Raw genomic sequence first — 21,754 nt, 5'->3', positions numbered from 1 at the left:
TCACGCAGAACAACGCTGACCCCCACGTGGTTAGACAGGATATTGGCAATTTACATGATGTCAATATCCCTTTATTAGAGGGGCCACCTAACAGTCCGGATATGAATCCTATAGAACATCTATGAGGACTATCTAAAAAAGAGGATTTGAAGTCATAGTTTCTACTAATTCATAGAGGTCACTATGAAGAATGGGAGAGCGAGCAGTGATTAGAAGTAGAGGAGCGTTTACCCGGTATTAGGGTTGACCCATATGCATTTATTCTCTTTTACTGATTTTTTTTCAATTTGGAGGTTTTTATCTTACACAATTTTGCGCGTTATTTGCACCCAATGGGTAAGAGATTCACCTGAATTCCCCTTCTGCAATGGAGGGCATATGTTTTTTTACTTTGAATGATGAACAGAGAGGAATTGGATTCGCAGATTGTAGAACTGCCAGCAGACACAGATTTTGAGGGAAGAGAACCACTGAAATATAATACATTCAACGAGTTCCGCGCACCAGAAGAAGATTTAAGCAGCGATAGAATCACCTACCAGTATAACTAAAGCTTTTAATTTTTTTTTATAAATACATTTTAATAACTAATTATCATGTAGTGATTTTAATAGAAGCATACGAAGATACAGTGATCTCCTCTTCGTATTCTGCACCCCGTCAAATAAAAAATGAAAAACTGGAAGAAATATAAAAAATTTAATGATCAATTTTCAACAAGTATAAAGTTTCACATCACAATCATTAAATAGGTAAATTGTAGGCATCATCAAATAATTGTCATCAAGATAAAATATAAAACAATAATCAATTTTTTATTGTTCTAAATTATAAATATGGGGTTGCCATCGTGCAATAAATAAAATTATTGAGACCAAAAATTATATAATATTAAAGAGAGTATTTCTTATAATTATGAAAATATATCTCAGATTATTGTATTTTTTATCAATTTTGGTTTAAGACGAAGTAGCATATTGAATAGAATAGGTAAATAAAACAACTTTGAAGTAATTTATGGACCTAATACGATCACTAACAAAATAAATTTATATTGGAAAATGGAAATCATAGTATACAGTGAAAAGTAAAACGGAAACGATAGCTAATTCAATATTACAATCAAAATCTTAATGGAAGAATACTGTGCAATAGAAGTGAAACAAGAGACTTTATTGAAAGCCATAGATATGGAATAGGTAAGAAATATAATTGGACATACTGAAGAAAAGGATTTAGAGATTTAGAACATCGAAGCTTAATAATGATGCTGATTGGAATACAAATGGTTCTCTCGAGAGTAAAAGAAAAAGATTTACATGATGATGAACAAAATCGAAGAGATAGTAATTTATTTTCAAAAATTATTTACCTCAGAACCTAAATGTAGTATTTTAAGTAACACAAGCAATTATGACATTTTTTATTTTAACAAAGGCTGATGTGCATAACCAATCAGCTACATTTGCCTTTCGAAGAAACTTCCAAAAAAAAAAAATAGAGAATTTACACAGATTTATTGTGATAAATAAGGAGAGAGTACTACTACTTGAGAAATAATACTCACACAATTGTAAGCTCCTTTTTTTTGTAGAGAAAAAAGTAATTGAATAAGTTGTACACATTTGAAATAAGAGGTAGTAGGATAGTTAGGGCAATATTTCTTATCTCCATTGGACAAATGACGAACAAAAAAGATCATTATCCAAAATTTATAGTTTCCTCTTCCAGATGGCGATACATACCTAAGTTGCATTTCAATTTAATCAACTTCGGCAAATCATTCAAATTGTTCTTTATCCCCTCTAAAATCTATGTTAAAATGTCGCTTTTAGTTCAGATTAATTATTATTCATAAAAATATTTCATGAAATTTTATTCACACGTGCAATTTGGTTCAGACCGAACTTAATTTACCTTTGTTTTTCCAATCAGAAATCGGATGCAGGTTCAAAAAGATTTTTATTCACAAACGTATGTTTATCACTCCAGTGTTGTTCACAACTTGTTTTCTAGCGGATTTAGTGAAATATATTTATTTTTTGAGTGGCAAGTTTGGATTTTGAAGAAGTTGTTGTCAGTAATGCTAATCAGGGTAACAGAAAGAGATGTAGAAATGTTAAAAAATGACAAAAAAACAAAGCAATTGAGGTAGGTCATTAATTAATGTGTTTAATCAAAGTTAAGAAGTTAGTTACCGTGTTATTTTAGATATCTGGATCATTTTCCTAATTTAGAAAATTTTAAGAGACCATGTAAACATGACGGACCAACATATAAATGTATGTAACCTAACCAAGACATTATTGCTGCACGAAAAAGATCGTTTAAGATCGCAAAGTATCTTATTTTTGTAGAGTCAGGGCTCCTCTAAGATGACACCTATAAAATGTGACAAAAAATGATTTTAAAATCTTTCTGAATTTCTTGAAACGACTGCATACAATTACACCTACTGTAATATTAGGAAAAGGATATTAAAGCAAATAGAGAACGGAATAGAGTGATTGAATTTATAGGTGAGCCACTATAATAGACAAGGAGACTCTATTTACCCTCAAGTTCAATATCACGAGGCTTTGGAAAACATACAATTCCGCAATTGACTAAGATGGGAAGGTTCTATACAGATTTTATTAACATTTTCAAAAAACTTCAACATAGCTTTCGAATGCCAAGCTTCAGATGTATGCAGTTTTTGCTTTTGAAAAAAAATTAGCTCAAATATTGTAATCCTACCAAGAAAATTACTATTTTAACTAAATTGCGTATTCACAAATTAAGGGCAAAACAATTTTATATATTAATGAAGCGAAAAGAATCGGACTCACAGGTGTTTTGTTTCGATCTCCAACAAGTGCAAAATCTTCCCAAATTGCCAATTGGTGAAGCTTATTAGTTAAGACAATTATCCTTTTGTAATTTCCGCATAACCGATCAAGAAACTCACTTCTAGGAAGTAATATAAATCCTGGCTGTAGAGTTCCTCGTTTATTTACCGACGGATATGCGGGCCAAAATAAAAATTCTTAAGTAATGTATTCATTAGCTCTATGGCTGATGAATGATGCCACTCTTTCTCTTCAAGAAATAAGAGTAACCTTCCCAGTAAGAGGGCACTCAATTTTACTAGCTGATAGGGTCTTTGAAAGACTTAAAAAATGACTAAAAAAGTATGAAACACTGCTTAATGTTCAAGAATATATAAAAATCTACGATGAAATTGGTACAGTAAAACTACTTAGTGAAGATTGGTTGATTCAAGATTGCAAAGCACTGTATAAAGTTTATAGATATAAAAGCGGATAATTTTTAGAAGACAGACTGGGCTTGGTTAGAATAAAAACAGTCAAACTATCGACATGACGTTAGTTCAAAAAAATTTGAATAGTTTACCTATTCCCAGGAATTAAATTAAATTAAATTAAAAATTCACAGACGTTGCTGTTATTTTCCTGGTCAATGAACCAAGTGAAATTTTCCATACCGAATGTGAGGATGATTCACAAGACTGTGACTGTAATGAGGAGGATGGAGGACTAGTTGTTTAGTTTCTTTTGCTTGATCTCTTATATCGTTTGTTAGATTTATGGATAAAATTCAGGTTTACTTCTGTAGGTTCTTTTTTATTACAATCAAATAGAGTATAATCCTGTTTCAAAAAGGTTATTATCCGCATTATAAATTAAAAAAAACTTTTTTTCATTTTGTTAGAGATAGCTAGTTTAAAAAACAGAATTTGTCTTATTTCAGATACTATCCTATCTTATTTAATTCCATTAATACGTTTCACGTGGAACAAATAAGTATTCCACCTGCTCATTACCTCTTAAGACAAAAGCCTCATTTTCTCAATAAAATGAAAAAAGGATAATATTCTATTTGAATTTTTGCTTTTCAAATATTATTGTTTTCCCGAATCAAGATGGGCATGGTCAGCTCTAAGAGGATAATACCAATTTTCAGTTCTATTGAGTTGACTGTTTTTGAATATTATTTACAAATTACTTCAAAACTGTTGGTTGTTTATAATGCATATGTATTCTCGGATACAAAACAATACTATAGTCTTTTTAAAAAATAGAATAGTTTTATTTCCATATTCAGAGTTTGCTTGGTTCTTATTTAACAAAAATTTCAGGGTACTCTTAATAATAAAAAAAAGTATTGATATAACGATTCATGCATGAGTTATTTCTAACAATCCAAATAAATAAATTTGAAAGTGATTTGAAGTTATTTTAAGGTATTCTAAAAACATATCAATATAATTTTGAGCGAATAAGTTTTTATTTTCTTTTCCAAATATTATTATATGATGAATGGAATACAAATAATGGAAGCAGAAAAATCTGCTTTGTCAACAAGAGCCCACTCAAATGAGCGTCTATTGATTGATTGAGCGTCTATATATGCATAAATACTTACAAAATTGGGCATTTCTGTTGTCATAGATGGTATTAGCTCCTTATACAGTATTTAAGATCCAGGAAAAAAGTACAATTCAACCGATTCTGACACATGAAACAACTTGCATCCAATAAACATTTAACGACAGAGGAACATTAGAAAAATTCAAGAAGTAACATATTACAAGAAAAAAGGGCTTGTATGAATCAGTTGACTGATATGTTTGAAAAGTTGCCAATTCAAATTAATAATCGAGACACAAATTTCATACATCAGTTCTGTGACAACATCTATTACAAATTCACTAGTTCTTTGTGTTTTTTGAAATTTGTGAAAAAGCTAGTAACTGTTATCAAATGATTATTGGATATAATTTAAATGATTTTATTTAATTGGATCATTTTAAAAAATGCTGCTTTCCATTTTTTTATAGTTTAATGTTAAACGTGAAATTAAACTAGAGAAAAACCCTCAGTTTGTTGAATTGCTTGCATTAGTTTGTACTTGAGGCGTTCCTTTGTTTTATATCTTGGCAAATCTAATAAGTTGAAACATGTATGAGCTACTGGTAAGAACTTCTCGTCATTTGTGGGTTGGATATAAATCTAAAAAAAAAACATTCATACAAAACTAGACTAGAGAACATATATGCAAAAGAAAATTAGACAAATGGGAGGAAAGATGAGACAACAGAATGAAAATAAAAGAAAAGAAATAAGTGGAGCAAGGAAAATAATTAAAATATAAGAAAAGTAGAGAAACAAAAGAAATACACAGTAAATTGTTAAATTAATATGAACATTTCATTGAAATGAGAGCAGATCAACAAAGGAAGGATAGACCAAATATAGGATATAGGGACAAAAAGAGAAAAATCTTAATCCAATATCTGAGAATGTGAAAGAAAAATAGAAGATTTAGAACAATTATTGTGATGTTTGTAGTTAACAGTACAGTTGATTACATATTGATTCAAATTAAGGACTTTGTTAAAAAATATTCAAATGCAGATCTCTAGATTCAATATTCAATGTTATCTACATATAGAGTTAGTATTTTGAGAGAGTGCATATGTCAAAATTTTAAATAGCTATTGAAATTATGGCCTAATTAATCAAATGCATCCAATAAAAGCATGATAAGGGCCCAATACCCACTAAATATCACGAGAGAATTGATATACTTACAATACATTTTGTTGATATGTTATATAACAAGATTATAACAAATTTTTTTCATAAAAAATTTTAAGGTTAGTTTTAAGCATACCTTTATTCCTTTCATTCCTTGAATCGGAATTCTGTAACTACCAGTCAGGAACAATAGAAATTTTTTCTTATCTGCTAATGACATTTCATGGATAACCTCCCAAAACCATCTGATGGTTTTATCAGAAGATTTATATCTGGAATAAAACATAAAATATAATATAATATAATAATAGCTATATGACTTATAAAACCATAACCTTTACAATGTACAGTATGACATCAGCTTATTAAATCGGTTCTTTATAAATTTACAAATTTGTATGAGGAATTCATACTTGAAAATGTATTCCAATTAGTACTTAACAAAAGATGATTAGTTTCTTTGAAACTAAAATATTTTTCAACTTCTATTAGCTACAAAAACAATAGTGAAACTACGTATTATTTTTATTAGTTTGAATGTTATGGAGACATATGGAAGAAAGATGAGTGATATTTGATTTAGTTAGAAGTATAAAACTTCCTTTATCTTATATTTAAGAGCATCAACGTCTATAGAACGCTGGTGTTGTGCAGATAAATTTTGACTAAATTTTACACTGGAGTGTGGCAAGAGTCGAGTTGACGATTCTTACAAACATAGAGAACATTAGCATATAATATTCAGAAATGTTAACATGTATCTGCAATTTTTGTACCTTTTTATTATTGTTTTTTTATTGTAATTATAATTTAAGTAAAAGCAATCAGGGTCATTCACAATCCACTTACAGGTTTCCAGAAATACCAATATTTTAATCTAAATTAGATTTTTTACATTATTTATGGAGATTGAGATTGTTTGGGCCATTTGAATGCACCTTTTCCAAACTTCCATAACCAATAACTTGAGTTTGGGTAACATATTATGTATCCTTTTTACTGTATTTTATCTGAGATTTCACAAATTATTTACATCCGAAAAGTATTATAAGCATTGCACCTTACTGTTCTTCAAGTTTTTTTTTCGAAAATTTGTATTTTATATACTGATAAAATTTGAAAAAGGCAGAATCAAGTCGAAACTTGGTATTCCAAGAAGTAGTTTTGACAGTTTAAGTGAAAAATGAATATTTCCAATATTTTTAGCATTATTATCAATTGTTAAGACATCAAGATATAGAGAAAAGTATTATTTACCCATTTTTATATTCAGCGACTTCTTCTAAAGCATGCCAATCATAGTTTTCATTACCAATGACTACTGCCATCAACTCATGAGAATGAAATAGTTTCAGTACTCTACCCTCACAGACGTTCATGAAACCTTTATGGAATGCTTCATACTGATCTTTTACACTTTCATTGAAAATATAATTTACGTATAGATCAACATATTCATGCCTAAAACAGAAAATAATCATTTCATTCATTTTTAGAATTAACTAATTAGAAAATGAAAAAATAAAATACCAAAAAATTGACAACAAATAATATTACCCATACACAAATCAGGAGATCTGATTGATTTTAATAATTACAAGAGCTTAACAATGATAAACACAGTGTTTCAGATATTATATGTTAGAAAAAAAAAAGCAAAAAAAAACAAATAAAACCATACAGAGGATTGCATATAGATAGATCACATTTTATGACCAAATAAATAATAGCGAAAAAAAAACTCTGTAAAAAAACGGTTTAATCACTTTGACGAGACACAGAAAAAGGCTTCAATAAGAGCAAGCAAAAATAATTTGGAACATTTTGAAGTAATAGGAAATTATTAAGAAACTTGGCATGAAAACCAACAACAATAAAAAATGAGCATAGAGTAGCAAGACAAATTTTCAAATATCTTGTGGCTATAATATAGTAAAAGTCATGAAGACATGTAATTTAGAAATAAGCATATTTAAAAAAAAACGTAAATGACAGTATTCTCACAACTTTGTATGCCAATGGTCAAATATGGAAGTAAAACAAGGAAAATGAAAGTCAAATACAGCAATGTAATAGTAATAAGAGATTTGAGAGAAGTCATTTACTAGGCAAGAAAGAACATATATGTACATTAGAGAGCAGGGCTAAAAATAAAGCCAATTATAGATTACCTTGAAAAAATATAACCGAGTTGGTGAGACAACCAGGATCGAACAGAAGATAACAGAGTATGGAAGACCAAGACAGACTAGAAGAAATTTGGGATGATATTATAGCTAAAATGTTATGGAGCAAGGGTCAAGCAATAACGTAACATCTTAGTACAATTAATGATATTCTTGATATAAATTTAGGCCCTCATAATAGAACAAACAGATAATTTTGTTTCTTCATTTTTTGATTGACAAAGAACTGTATTGGGTTTGACCAATCGGATCTTTGTATTTTGCAAAGGACTTGACAAAAAAGTTTAACTTATCCAATATATATATATATATATATATATATATATATATATATATATATATATATATATATATATATATATATATATATATATATATATATATATATAATTTCTTAAATTATGCAAACAGATGTTTTAAAACAGGTACATACTTGTTTTCTTGAGTTACTGGAATATCTGATCCACCAGGTTTTAAGAGTTTAGTTTCTGTTTGACCGAAAATGTTTCTGGTCAAATCAAAATACAGAGAAAAAACGTCTTGCAAATCATCTTCTTTATAATCTAGAAGGCTCTGCAGCGAATTCGCTAGTGTAGGTGATAATCCCTTGAGATCAGCAAGTCCTATTACAAATAAAACCTAATTTTAGATTATACATTCAGAAAATCGAAATATAGTGCTGTTAAAGATTTGAAAAATTGTTGAAGAAAATGCATTCCCCAACAAAATTTGTAATTTGGATAAAATATTTAATGAAATAATGTGCAAAATATGTTTATTTGAAAAATTGCAAAAAATGGTTGATTTGGAAATCATTTTGTCCAAATAAACTCAATCTCGCTCTGTACCTTTATTAAAAGTTTAAACCCTTACTTTTCCCAAACTGTTAATCTCATCTCAGGGAGTACAAATGATGCAAATATTCAATGAGACGCTTATGTGTTGATGCAATTACATATTCTTCACTTCACCAAGATTTTGTGTAGTGCTATCAATAAAAATGACTCAAAGGTTCGTAATAGGGCTTGCAACTGAACCTCTGTTGACACCAACAGATCGAAAAGTACAACAATAGTTTGCTACATAACATTAGGATTGGAGGAGGCGAATGTAATGTTCTCAAATGAACCTAGATTTTGCCTTTTTGGCAATGATCCACGTATCTTAGTATACAGAGCAAACAATAGGTATGCAAATGGAAGCAAAGTAGTAATTGTATGAGATTGCATTAATATATGATGCTTATTGAGGATGCCATCTTAATGCTCGCAAGTACCTTGCTAATGTATCAGAACCACAAGTTGTGCTATTCCCTTGGTAAGAGAAAATGGTTTCTTTACACATAAAATGCTCGCTCGCGTAGGTTCAAAATTACTTTGGATATCAAAATCTAAGCGATGATATAGTCAGTTAATTACCCTGACTTTGATAGTTGGTTAAAAGCGCTATTAAATTAATCTTAAAATTTAAATTATCTACCTCTTAAGCTCATTAAAATATAAATTGCTGTGAAATCAGAAATGAGATCCTAAGCATGCCCAGATGCTATCAAGCTGTAATTGATTGTGTAGTTGAAATATTAATTTGATAATACATGACCTATATGAAAGACGAATATTAAAGGCTGACTGTTTTTTAATAGGGGTCATTAATCAGTCACATCACTTACCAATTGGTTCTCCTAGTAATTTTTTATATAGGGCTAATGGAAAAGGAATGTCTATTATGGTAAAATTGTATATAGCCAGACCTAGAATCATTCCTAAAATGAACAGACCATTATTATTCATACAAGTAGAATTAATTAAAAACTATTTTTTTATAGTACCAACTTCAAACAATCTTACTGAATTATAAGCTACAGAATTAGAATGAAGATAGTTTGGATTTTTACACATTTTAATACATTTTCCATATAATTGTTAAAAGTAAAAAAAATATTTTGAGATACGTCCATTAAGCTGAATTACTTACCTATAAGAAAGTATACAGAATTATCTTCGAAACTAGTTTCAGAAAACCATATAGCTCTAGTTTCTTCATATTCTTGAAACATTCCATATTTTGGATCTAAAATTTGCCTTAGTAATAATAAAAAGAACTCTTTGGTAACGCCTCCCGCATCTTCAGCCTCTTCGCCAGCAAATTTCACCTTAAATAAGTAAAGACAAGGAAATATTTTTTTGAAGGACACAACTAAAAGAATGCAGTGTTTCAATGAAACGAAATAATGATTCGAAGATAACAAAAACTTACTCTCAAAGGTTTTTTTAGATCGTGAGGGTCGACCTCACTAAGCTCTCTTAGAGCGTCGTCGACAATATTCTCTCTTGTTACATTCAATACTAAATAACTGTTAATAGCATGTCTAGTCTGTGGGGCCAATAACATCGCAATAACTGCTCTTTCGGCGGCTTCTGACATTGCTTTTTGCATCTATAAAAATTAATGTTTTACAAATTAATAAATGGAACTATATATATATATATATATATATATATATATATATATATATATATATATATATATATAATTATTTCAAGTATTATAATTGTTCCATTTAAGTTTTGTTCTTTTTTTACCTAAACCAATTTCCATAACCATAAATTACCAGTAGTTTAATCATTAAATCTTTGAATTTAATTTTTATTGCATTTTTTTGTAGATGAGAATTAAAATGAATAGAAAATGTTACTAATCTACTTTAATGAAAACAAAAATGAGCGATTTCTTAGTGTAATTATTTCAGTAGTGAACATACCTGCATGGCTTGATCAGTTTCTAATAATTGTAATTTGGCATTGGCATCAAAAACAAATGAATAGTTACATAGAAAAAGTCGTCCTGTCTAAAAATTAGAATAAAAATTCAATTAACTTGAACTTACCTTAAATTGATAAAAATTTAAAAAATACTGTGTTGATAATTATAAAATGAAGACTTGACAACTATAATAACATATTGTATAAATTTCAAAAGAATGTTGCACTATATTATAAAAAAATTCAACTGTTTCACTGGATTCCCACTTGTTTTTAGTATAGTGGAAACGAGTTCAGCAAAATTTGTCTTTGGCTTGTGTTGACCAGATGTGAATTTATGATTCATAATCCAATTGTACATAGTATAAATAAAATTGAAGCAAAACTGAAACGTTTGATTCATTAATTAAATAACCAACAAACGTAACAGTACTCAAACTGTGAACTGGAAATGGAACATTTATATTTATTATAATTTATTATGTCTTTCTACTAGAATTTACAACGGGCAGATTGAATTAAATTGATTTAAGATTTTAGGTTCATCATCATCATCATCTTCAAGCCTTTCAATTCCAAAAATGCCACAATTCCATCTCAACAAAAATCTCTCAATCAAAAATGTGCCGGAGTGCATACATGAACCTCAAGCTGGAGCACTCCAAATATAGAGTGATTATGAATTGGTTTGAATCTTATATAAGTAACCAACAAAGTTTCAGAATAACACTAATTTTACACCAAACTCCTCAGAATAGTATTTCTGATCCTTTATTGTTTAATATAGATAAAAATTATTTTTTTTTCTTTGAAATGCATCTCATGCCACATAATTTTGAATTAAATCATATTTCTACTGGAAATTAGCAGTTATTATGGTATTATTCTGAAGGTGAAACAAAGATGAGTAGAAAAAAATAACTTTATTGTGAAGCAGTTTCATTTCATAATCTACAAGCTTTAACTACTCACCCCTTTATCCTGAAGCCAATAAACGTAGTCTAATTTCACATCTAAGTATTCTGAAAGATCATTCATATGGAAAGTATCATAGGGTACTTTCAAACCTTCTACACTATGATTAACTTTGTTTAAGAAGGTGAGCAAGTCCAACATAGCCACAAGACTAGGATCATAAAAAGCAGTCTAAAAAATAACACTATTTCAGTTATTTGAATGTTTTAATAACATTAGACCTACTCTTCCTTCTGGTATTTGTTGATTCCTTAAAATAAAGCTCGCCACTGATTTGAATATATTCACTAAACGCTCAAAGTAATCAATGGTCATCATTCTCAACCAACCAGACACTACCTACAATGAATTAAATATATGAAATAAGTAAACTGTAATCAAATATGGACTATTACAGATGAATTATAAAAAATTGATAATTATAGTCAAAACCTTTATGACATCGTTTTGAAAGGTCCCAGCTATGCTATAAGACCACCTTATCTTAACATACCTTATTGAAGGACTACATTAAACTAGCTCAACAATATTGTAAGCAATTTGAACACGTGCAGATGTGGATAATGGATGTGAACGGAATTTGGAAATAGTCTGAAGTTAAACGTGTTCAAATTGTTAACTACCATCCACAACATTCAATATAATAATTGATTATTAAAATAATTATATAATTCTTAGGAACAAATTACATATAGATACAGTAAATCAACATTGTTGTTCTTGAGAAACAATATCTTAGACTATACTAATGGATAGGACACTGTAAAAGGAAATTTATAGTTATTGACAAACATAAGAAACCAATATACTTTGAAAACATACTTTTTCCTCAATGAATTGTAGGAAGAAAGTTCTAGTTTTGATCATTAATTGTCCTACTCATCTGACTGTTTGCGTTAAATTTGTATTCTTGTATGTTACATCTCTACTGCAATCTATTTAACAAGGTGCAGTAAGATATTTAAAATCTAACAGTATGCTATGTGTTAAAAGAAAAATTTGAGAATAATAAACACAAAAGTTTTACAATGCCATCTGATGATATTAGAAACATAGGCAAAACTTACACAAATAGCTATAGCTAACTATTTAAGATCATGTACAATAAGAAAGTTCTTTCGCTCAAATAACCCAAGATTTATTTATTTTTGAAACAGATGATTTTATTTATGTTGATAACCTTATAGCGATCAGAGAAACAATGATAATACCCTGTGAATTACAAAATGGGTTTCAAACTGACGATAATTACAGATTTAATAGTATAAAAAAATGTTGCACCATATTATATGTTTAACGTGAACTAAAAAATTGTAGTTTCATTTTATACATTAATAAATCATTGTTATTGATATATATGAAATGTACATACAAAGTTAATGATACTATTTCATAAAAAAATTATTCAATAAACATTATCAGTTTTTACATCTGTTAATAGTGTTTGAAATTTAAGTTATATTTCTCAGAAAAGGTAACACCCAAATCAAAATATGTACATGTTATATCTCACCTTGGAAGCTGGTGTCACTAACTGAAGTACAGCATTTGCGAAAGGTTTATGTAACTGTAGGTGCTGTTTGGGGTTATTAAATTCGTGGTACAGTGGTAAAGTGAGATATATCCTAAGAGCCTCCACATCTGGAGGAGATGATTTCAAACTTGGGATTATATTGTCTATTATACTATTCCATATCTTAAAGAAATTCGATGACGATTTGAAAATAAATATTTTATTTTTAAAACTATACCTTACCAAATCTGTAATACTCTTATTCTCGATTTTTCCTATCAATGAAAAGGCAGCTTCGGTGGTCTCCATATCAACTCCGTGATGTTTACTGCTACAATAGTAATGTGCATCATTTTCTAATAAAAATGAACCATTTATACACGCCAAACTTTTAAATGCAGTTTCTAAGTGTGTCCATACATCATGATCAACTGTGGCTTTAGCAGATATCCTTAAGATATTTTTTAAATAATCAAAAGTAAGAGTAATTATTTGAGTTGCAGGATCTAAATCACGTAAATCAAATGGAGGCACTTTGCTATCTTTTTTTATCACAGATACAAAGCAATGGTGACCACCTGAAACAATAAACAATCAATTTAATTCAAGAAAAAGTCCTAAATTAACAATTGTCAAAAATTTCTCATTATCAATAAAACTCAAAAAGTATCATAAACATGGAATAATATAATATAGGAATTGGTATCAATTATTGTAAATATTATATGGAAAATTTTATGAATAATACTAAACATGTATAAAAATACCTACCGGCAAAAATTTTATGAATGACCAAATTTTTAACATCATTACTCATTGGAACCAGAGACATACCGCTGGGAGACACCCAAGGCCCTAAAACCACCTGAGGGGTTAAGGCACTCGTGGTTTTCCTTAAACCTAATTGTCCGCAACCACCTATACCAAAACTATAAACTCTACCACGAGATGGTACAAGAGCTAACGAATGCTGTTTACCACATGCTATTTGGGTTATGGTAGAGCCCATTAATTCTATAATCTGAAAGTTTGGGAATAGATATATTTTAATTATATATAAAATTTCTGGCACATAACCTCCAGCAAAATCAACTCATAATCTTGATTTCTTTTTCTTAAAAAAATAATGCAATAAATTTTAATGACAATTCCTATCAGGAATGCTGGTATTAAATTTTATAACTAATTGTTTTTTTTTAATTTAAATCATTATCGTAGAAAATATAAAAATTTAACTAAAAATGTATGAAAAGGAGTCTTTAGTGGTGCATATTTCCTCATCTAGCCCCAATTAAAGCTCAAGATAATCTAGCTTCAAATTATTTTATTATAATTCCATATTTAAAGGAATCTTAGAAATTGTTTGTGTAAATTATGAAGCAGGTACAATAAAGCTTCTAAATTACTATCAATTAAATAACAAAAAGTCTCTTGAAGACGGGATGGTTTGTTAGTGATATAATTGGCTTTAGATAATTCGTGTGATATTACAGCATTTTATGCATGAAAAACAAATTTCCTACAAAAGGAGCACCACCATACTTTGATTATATGAAACGTTAAACAAAGCTATCATTAATTCTTCTGTATACTCATACACGTCGATCATTGTCAAATAGACAAAATCTAGACTGATTTGACAAAGAGAACATTATAATCAACTATGTCCTTCCTAGTCCAAATGATATCTATAAAACAGTAGTATTCTTCAAAGTGCTGGGGTCAACAGAGGTCTAGGTGCAAGTACTGCATGCATAATTGAATAGAGAAAGTACAATAAGATCCCATGTGGCGTCGATTTAGACAGAATTAAGAAGATTCCAAGAGATGGGAAAGAATTGAAGAAAAGGTAAAGGCTGTGTGACTGATGCAAGTCAGGACTTCAAAAAGAAAATAAATAAAAAATTATACAGTAAATAGATAACATAGAGTCCTCGATTTCAATTTCAGAGTAAAACTTATTTTCAGATATGTTATAATAAGATAAGATCAAAAGTGTTTGCACCTAGACCTCTGTTGACTCCAGCACTTTGAAGAATACTACTGTTTTATAGATATTATGATATTGGCGAAGATGATAAAAAATAACTATTTCAGGTAGATATATTAGATAGTTACAAAATTAAACCATTAAAAGGAATCTAAAGCTTAATTTCAACCCAATGCCAGATTATAAGTTAAATTTGTTGGGGTGTAATTTTGAAAAAAAATCCCTTTAAAACAATGGATATTTGAATGTAATTATTATTATATTATGTATTTAGAACTTATTTACTAAATTTAACATGAATTGATCAGTAGGATTCCAATAGAGAGTTCTAAGTATTATATATATATATATATATTTTTATCAAATATATTTTCAAATGACTATATCAAATAGAGTAACTTCTTCACTCTTATTTATTACAATGAAATACTTAAAAAAGTAACCATCTTCGAAGCAAGTTGTAATACCAAGGTGAAAATATATTGTAAAGACAACTAACTGACCTGTCTTGGTAAAATTTCGTTAGAAACGGATCCATGTCCAAGTTGACCAAACATACCAGCTCCACATGTCAAAACACCCCCATCTAATGTTAAAAACATGGAAAATTCGTCTCCACACGCTATATACCTAACTCTAATATTCCTAAGTGTCCGAAGCTGGGCAGGAAATATTTTATTGTCTACACAATTGAGTCCTAACTGACCACAGGTATTTTTTCCTAAAATAAGTGAGGAAAAATGTTCTTCAATAGATTTAGATTCATTTCTTTGGGATATAGATATCATTTATTTTTTTCTAAACCAAATACTTACCCCAACCATATACAGCACCAGATTTGGAGAGAGCGAAAGTGTGATTAGCACCACAAGTTACTAAATGTATTGGAACTCCTTGTAACGAAGTCAACAGTCTTGGTATATTTTCTACCTGAGATGTGAATCCTAAGCCCAATTGCCCAAAATTGTTTGCACCCCATGTTAATATTTCTCCACCTAAAAGATATTTTACTAATGTATGTACTACACATGAAAAGACCAAACAACTTATAGCTACTTAATAATCAAATTTATGAAAGAATGGAATGTGTATATGATTTATACTTGCAAATAAATACGAACTTACTACTAGCTAATGCTATAGAATGTCTTTGTCCACAATGTATCTGAACAATATTGTAGGATGCTAGAGCCTTTATAGGTTTCGGAATTTCGTATTGATCTTGTTCAGTACCATGTCCAAGCTGCCCACAAAAATTTGAGCCCCATGAAAACACTTGACCCCATTGATTCAAGGCCATAGAATGTAGGGAACCACATTTAACATCTATTATATGATGTGCATCGAGAGCAGACACAGGTTCTACAATAACATGGGATTATTATAAATTAACTCAAGTGATTATAATTTTAACCGCAATTAGTTTGAATTGGTAGTGTAACAATGTATGCAGGTGGTTAAACATATTCTACAATGCAACACAATGAATGTACATTCATGCTTATTTCCTGAACAAAATTTAGCACATTGGAAAATGTTATTTCAACTCAGTACTAGGAAACGGTTAACGAAAAATACTGGAAAAGTATTATGGTAAATTTGTATATGAAGTGTTGGAAAATCTTTTATGGAACATAAGGCTATCAATAAAAAATCACTGACCAACTTTATTTACCATTTATCACCATAAACTCAACTGTTCCATTGTATTCCCACTCCAATCCTGACACCTTACTTTTTTTCTGTACTTTCATTAGCAGGTATTGTAAACCAAGTCGACAAAAATGAATTTTGATCTTCTGTCACAATTGACTGGAAATGGAGATGAATAAAATCAAATCCTTTTTCAATGAGGATTCAAACAATCCAACCCTGTGAGCTAGATAATATCCAAATCTATTACACATATATTGCACACATTTTGTTTAAGAAAATCCTGAAGAAAAAAATTTTTGAAGATAAATCTAGTGATTTGGTAGGTCTGGACATGAAGAATTTATTAAGATTGTTTTCCAATTAATTTTCAACTTCATGTTTATTGCAGGAATTATAATCATCTCTCTAAATGGTAGATTTAACAGTAAACAAGTCAATCTTAGTTCACACATTCTCACTGCACTTTGGTAAAGTCTAGTGAGAATCAGTGGAACCATTAAGTTTTTATAAGTTATCCACAATTTTTTATTGAAACTTCATTAAATTATAATTACTTAAGATGATTGAATATTTTACACTGATATTCCTTCGTTCAATAATTTTTTTTCCATACTGTATGAAATTTGGTTATAGTAATTTTATGATGATCAACCATTTAAACTAAACTATCAATGATAAATGTGTTACCATCTTCAGGGATCAAATTGTGAATTAGTTATATTTGGTTTTGTAGAATTGTGATACTTGTTCATTGTATCTTAGATTATCTCCAATACTTCCCAATCTCCTATGTAAAAGATCAATTTTTAGCAAATTTGAGTTATAAATCTGAGAAAAAATTACGTTTTTTAATTCGAAATAGTTTTAATATAACTTAATGGTGCAATATATATAGAAAATTTCCTGTAACTATTAAAGCATGTTGGAGAATTAGTGTGGAGATATAAAAATTTATGAATGGATGAATAAATCTTGTCAATATTGGACAATGAAACTTATTTTACATTAGCAGAATAATAATACCAATATTGTTTCAATGCATTTTATAATAATAGCTACAATTGTTCAAGGAAATGATGTAGTATTGTTATCTATATTATGAAATATGTGAGGTATGTTTTTGAAATGGGATGATGTGTAGAATGATTCACATATACAAAACCCAAAAAGCAAAATGGTCACATACTAAATAAAGACATACGTGGCCTCTTCCTAGTTTGATTATGTCCCAGTTGTCCGTAATCATTGCTACCACAAGAATACACTTTTCCATCTTTAGTAAGGAGAAGTGTGTGATAGTTACCCAAAGCAGCTTTCACCACAGTATTAGCTAAATACCAATCTAAATTTGTTGGTGCTAAAATATGCTCCTCTTCTACACCACCCAAACCCAATTCTCCATTAATGGTACTTCCCCAACCGTACATTTTCTGTTCTATTGCTGGTTAACTAAGACTCGTCACAATTTTCATGTCTTGTTTTGTTTGTCTGAAAGCATATAAATACCTATAACCAATCTAGAACATTCTTTTTGTTGTTTGTTGGTTTTACATATAATATAGATGTACTAGATTGAACAGATAACATAGGGTTTTACCTTTTTGTTTTTATCTCATGTCAATTCACTTTCGATTTAACCAACTTTCAAATGAAATGATTTAAATAGAAATAAAACATGACAAACGATAGAGGTTATAAGACTTCAAAAATCAATATACATCGCACTAGACCTAGTTGACATTTAATGCGGCGTGCAAATGTTAATCTCGAACATTCGTTTACACTATACCATAGATAAATCACATTTTAGCTTATCTATGGATCATAATATTATGAGTTTTAGACATAATGAAAAATCTATGAAATGTTTCAATTTAGTAATAAAATCTGTATAAAAATGAGATCAACAAATAATAGATAAAAATAACCATGTTTGCTATCTTCCTTTATCAGAAATATAAATATTTATTCATACCTTTATATTAAATAATAAATAATATGTAGGTGTTTGTTGGATTGTTTTTAACAATGGAAATAAAGACGATGTCCTGTATAAATCATGCGTTCTCACTATTAATTAAAATATGTACATAATGATGTACCACAACTGTTTATTTAATGCTAAAGTTCGCTTTTGTTTGACCGCAAACTTCAAAACGTTTCGTTAAAAATTAGAATAAATGTAATTATTAGATAATTCAATGTTCAGGGTTTATTGTCTAGGAGTAAATAAAAGTTAATTGATATAAAGTAAAAAAGAACTGATTCAAAACAACAAATTATAGTCATTGGTTTTCCATTTTACGGTTTTAAATATTTGAAATATTTTTCTTGAATTTAATAATTCTGGGATAAACAGCGGCTTCTATTTGCGCATCAAATATTGCTTTGGGATGAAATTGAAACAACGACCTGCTGCTGGATAAAATATAATAGACAGTCATTATCTAAAAGTGATCAATTGCGTTTATTTTTCTATATCATCAGAATGAAAAATAGAATAAGAAAAAAGAGAAACGATCAGTCGAATATGTCTACAAAGCACCACTGCTTGAAATTCAAAGTGAGAGCAGTCGGATATTTAAAAACTTTGACTAAGCTGTATTAGTACTTGAAAAACAGAAGGTTCAGGATAAATCTCAAAAGCATCAGACCCGAACTGGGATAAATTGAGGTACGAGTACCAAGACGAACAACATACTGACGGCACTATACGTAGTCGACTGCCATAGACACCAGGAGCATCTAATTCTCGATGGTAACACGAAGACTTTAGGAATCCGTAGATCGAACCGATGACTGACGTAAAACATGGAAGATTAGCATCAACGCGTAGACGACCAAAGTTGTTATTTAAAAAGAAGAGGAAGATACTAGAAGACACGACCAACAGTGTATACAAATATTTATGACTTATTAATTATCTTCACACATTTCAATATATTCAAGTCAAATAATTTTTTCAAAAATATTTGAAACTAGATGTTTTTGAAGCGCATTTACATTTTTGGATTTATAATCAGGTATGAAATATATAATCATTAGAAAAACATTATTAAGAGCATTAACATTCCTGAGATATTGTATAGTTTAGTCATGAAACAAACCTAACCTAACTTTTGTTTATTCACATCCCAAACAAAATTAAAGAAGTATCCGCTTGGTAGGGTCAAATTTAGTGCAAATATGGTTCGTTTCGCAGGCGTACAGACGTTATTGCTGTATATATAAATACTGATTTGAAAGAATATAACTTATTTACCGTCTCCATAAGAGTAACAGTTCTTTCTTCTTCTTTCTCTTTTCTTGCAATTTAGTCTTCTTCTACTATTCAGCCTGTTGAGAAGTAGGTGTCCAGTTCCCATACCATCTTTTGGGAGGCCGGCCGAGAGGTCTCCTTAAAGTTGGTTATTCATCCTTTGGCCATTTATCCCGTAGATCTTCAATCATTCTGTCGACGTGGTCTCTCAAATATTGTCGTATCGATTTCTTGAATTATACTATATCATTAATTCTCTGATCTTCTCTTAAAGCTTTGCTTCTTATTTGATCTCTTAGGCTCGTTCCTTTAATAGTTCTCAATGTTTTCATCTTTGCCACTCTCATCACCACATCACCACAGATAGCGAGAGATTCTTGAGGCCGTATGTACTCTGATTCGTACCTCTTGTTGTAAGTTTCTGGCGGTTGTGACCTCGACTTCTAAGTATGTACAATGCATACCCTGGTGGATGGGGTTATTGTCCACAGCTAGTTTGCATTTTGTAGGCTCTTTTCCTATTAGCATTAATTCTGTTTCTGCATACTAAGGTTTTCGGCTGTTGTTTGGAACCGATACAGTAAACGTTGTAGGTCATCATGTTATCGGCTATCAAGATTGCGTGGTCGGTGTATCATTATACCTTCATTGATCTTCGTCCAATCTTGTATCTTGCAAGAACTTCTTATACACCATAAGCTCAGACTATCACCTTGTCGAATTCCTGTTAGTATTCGAGATTGTTCGGTAGGCCCCTGTTGTGTTTCTAACAATGATGTCGGCTATTTGAACTCTATCAAGTATACAAAATATATATAAATATACAAAAGAACAGGGGTGTTCGATGTTCAATGGATTTTTCAATCATTTGTCTGAAGATGAAAAATACGCCTACTGTCGATCTATTTTACCTGAAACCTTTTTTTCTTCGCTTATTTCTATTTGATTCATTACTTTTTTTGTAATGATTTTAGTCGTCAGCTTACTTAAGTTGTTTAGCAAAGATTTCATTCTATAATTTTATGACTAACACTGTTTATTGAAAAATATATTGAGAATATACTTTTATGCATGTTTTACGTTTTATGTTGATAAATTATGACAACTGAGCAATTGATCTTCCTCGCACTAACGCCGCACTATATATAAATGCATTAAATAAATAATGAGTCCAATTGGTACGAAGTAATGCATACTCATTTTATTTCATTATTGCACATTATCCTGTGGGAGTTTGCGAACAGAGTTGAAACAAAATAACACTGGGAGTGTTCCAAGCAACCGTGCTGGAGTTTCTCTTACCTTATTTTAGACATTAGAGATCCTCAGGGATTAATGTTCAGTCGACTAAAAAATGTCATGTTATATTATTCTCATTTATTATTAATTCCAATTATTCTCTTAGTTTTACTTTTCTGGCATAGATTCTATAATAAAATATATTTTTGTTTGATCTAGTTTGGTCTAGTTTTTTTAAATTGTGGATGAATCTATATAATAGTGTGAAAACAAATTGTGTCTTTTAAATATAAATGAAGGCTGTTCTCACATAAAATTTTCAACCATCTCTGAATTTACAATAATTTGGTACACCACAAAATGTTCACCTATAGTTCTTGAATCATTCAATAAGCAGGTTAATGTTGTAACAAGATAATACATCGGCACAGCAGCCAGTTGAAAATAATTGTCATAGTACTTCCAATTTATTCGCCTGATTTGGCTTTGTGTGATTTCTAGTTATGCTTTAAACTAAATTCTTAAACATTTTCAATCATGAAATGATGATATCAATATTCCATAAAATAGAAATAAGAACTTGTTTGTATAGCGTGACAAAAGGAGGTAAACGTTGTCTTCAAAACTAAAA

At 29.7% G+C, this 21,754-nt stretch overlaps 1 protein-coding gene across 6 annotated transcripts; it reads right to left on the bottom strand.

Moving 5' to 3' along the window:
• Positions 1-685: 685 nt before the first annotated feature.
• On the bottom strand, positions 686-18,748 carry LOC130892022 (probable E3 ubiquitin-protein ligase HERC4). 6 transcript variants are annotated; one of them, XM_057797201.1, is made up of 18 exons: positions 18,601-18,748; positions 17,827-18,113; positions 16,095-16,331; positions 15,785-15,964; positions 15,473-15,690; positions 13,751-14,000; positions 13,223-13,557; positions 12,980-13,162; positions 11,692-11,805; positions 11,464-11,637; positions 10,491-10,577; positions 9,986-10,165; positions 9,704-9,881; positions 9,399-9,491; positions 8,163-8,352; positions 6,801-7,004; positions 5,680-5,815; positions 686-5,015 (listed from the first exon to the last, which is right to left on the bottom strand). In XM_057797201.1, the coding sequence occupies exons 2-18, from the start codon at positions 18,050-18,052 to the stop codon at positions 4,863-4,865; spliced, it is 3,138 nt and encodes a 1,045-aa protein (XP_057653184.1). In that variant the 5' UTR covers positions 18,053-18,113; positions 18,601-18,748; the 3' UTR covers positions 686-4,862. The 6 variants fall into 6 exon arrangements, with proteins under 6 accessions (XP_057653184.1, XP_057653181.1, XP_057653180.1 ...); XM_057797198.1 differs by having other exon boundaries at positions 17,812-18,113; positions 18,601-18,697; XM_057797197.1 differs by lacking the exon at positions 18,601-18,748 and adding an exon at positions 18,223-18,498 and having other exon boundaries at positions 17,812-18,131.
• Positions 18,749-21,754: the final 3,006 nt, after the last annotated feature.

Source organism: Diorhabda carinulata, chromosome 3 (assembly GCF_026250575.1).
Source record: "Diorhabda carinulata isolate Delta chromosome 3, icDioCari1.1, whole genome shotgun sequence".
Taxonomy (NCBI): domain Eukaryota; kingdom Metazoa; phylum Arthropoda; class Insecta; order Coleoptera; family Chrysomelidae; genus Diorhabda; species Diorhabda carinulata.
This window is presented reverse-complemented; position numbering and strand designations above follow the sequence as displayed.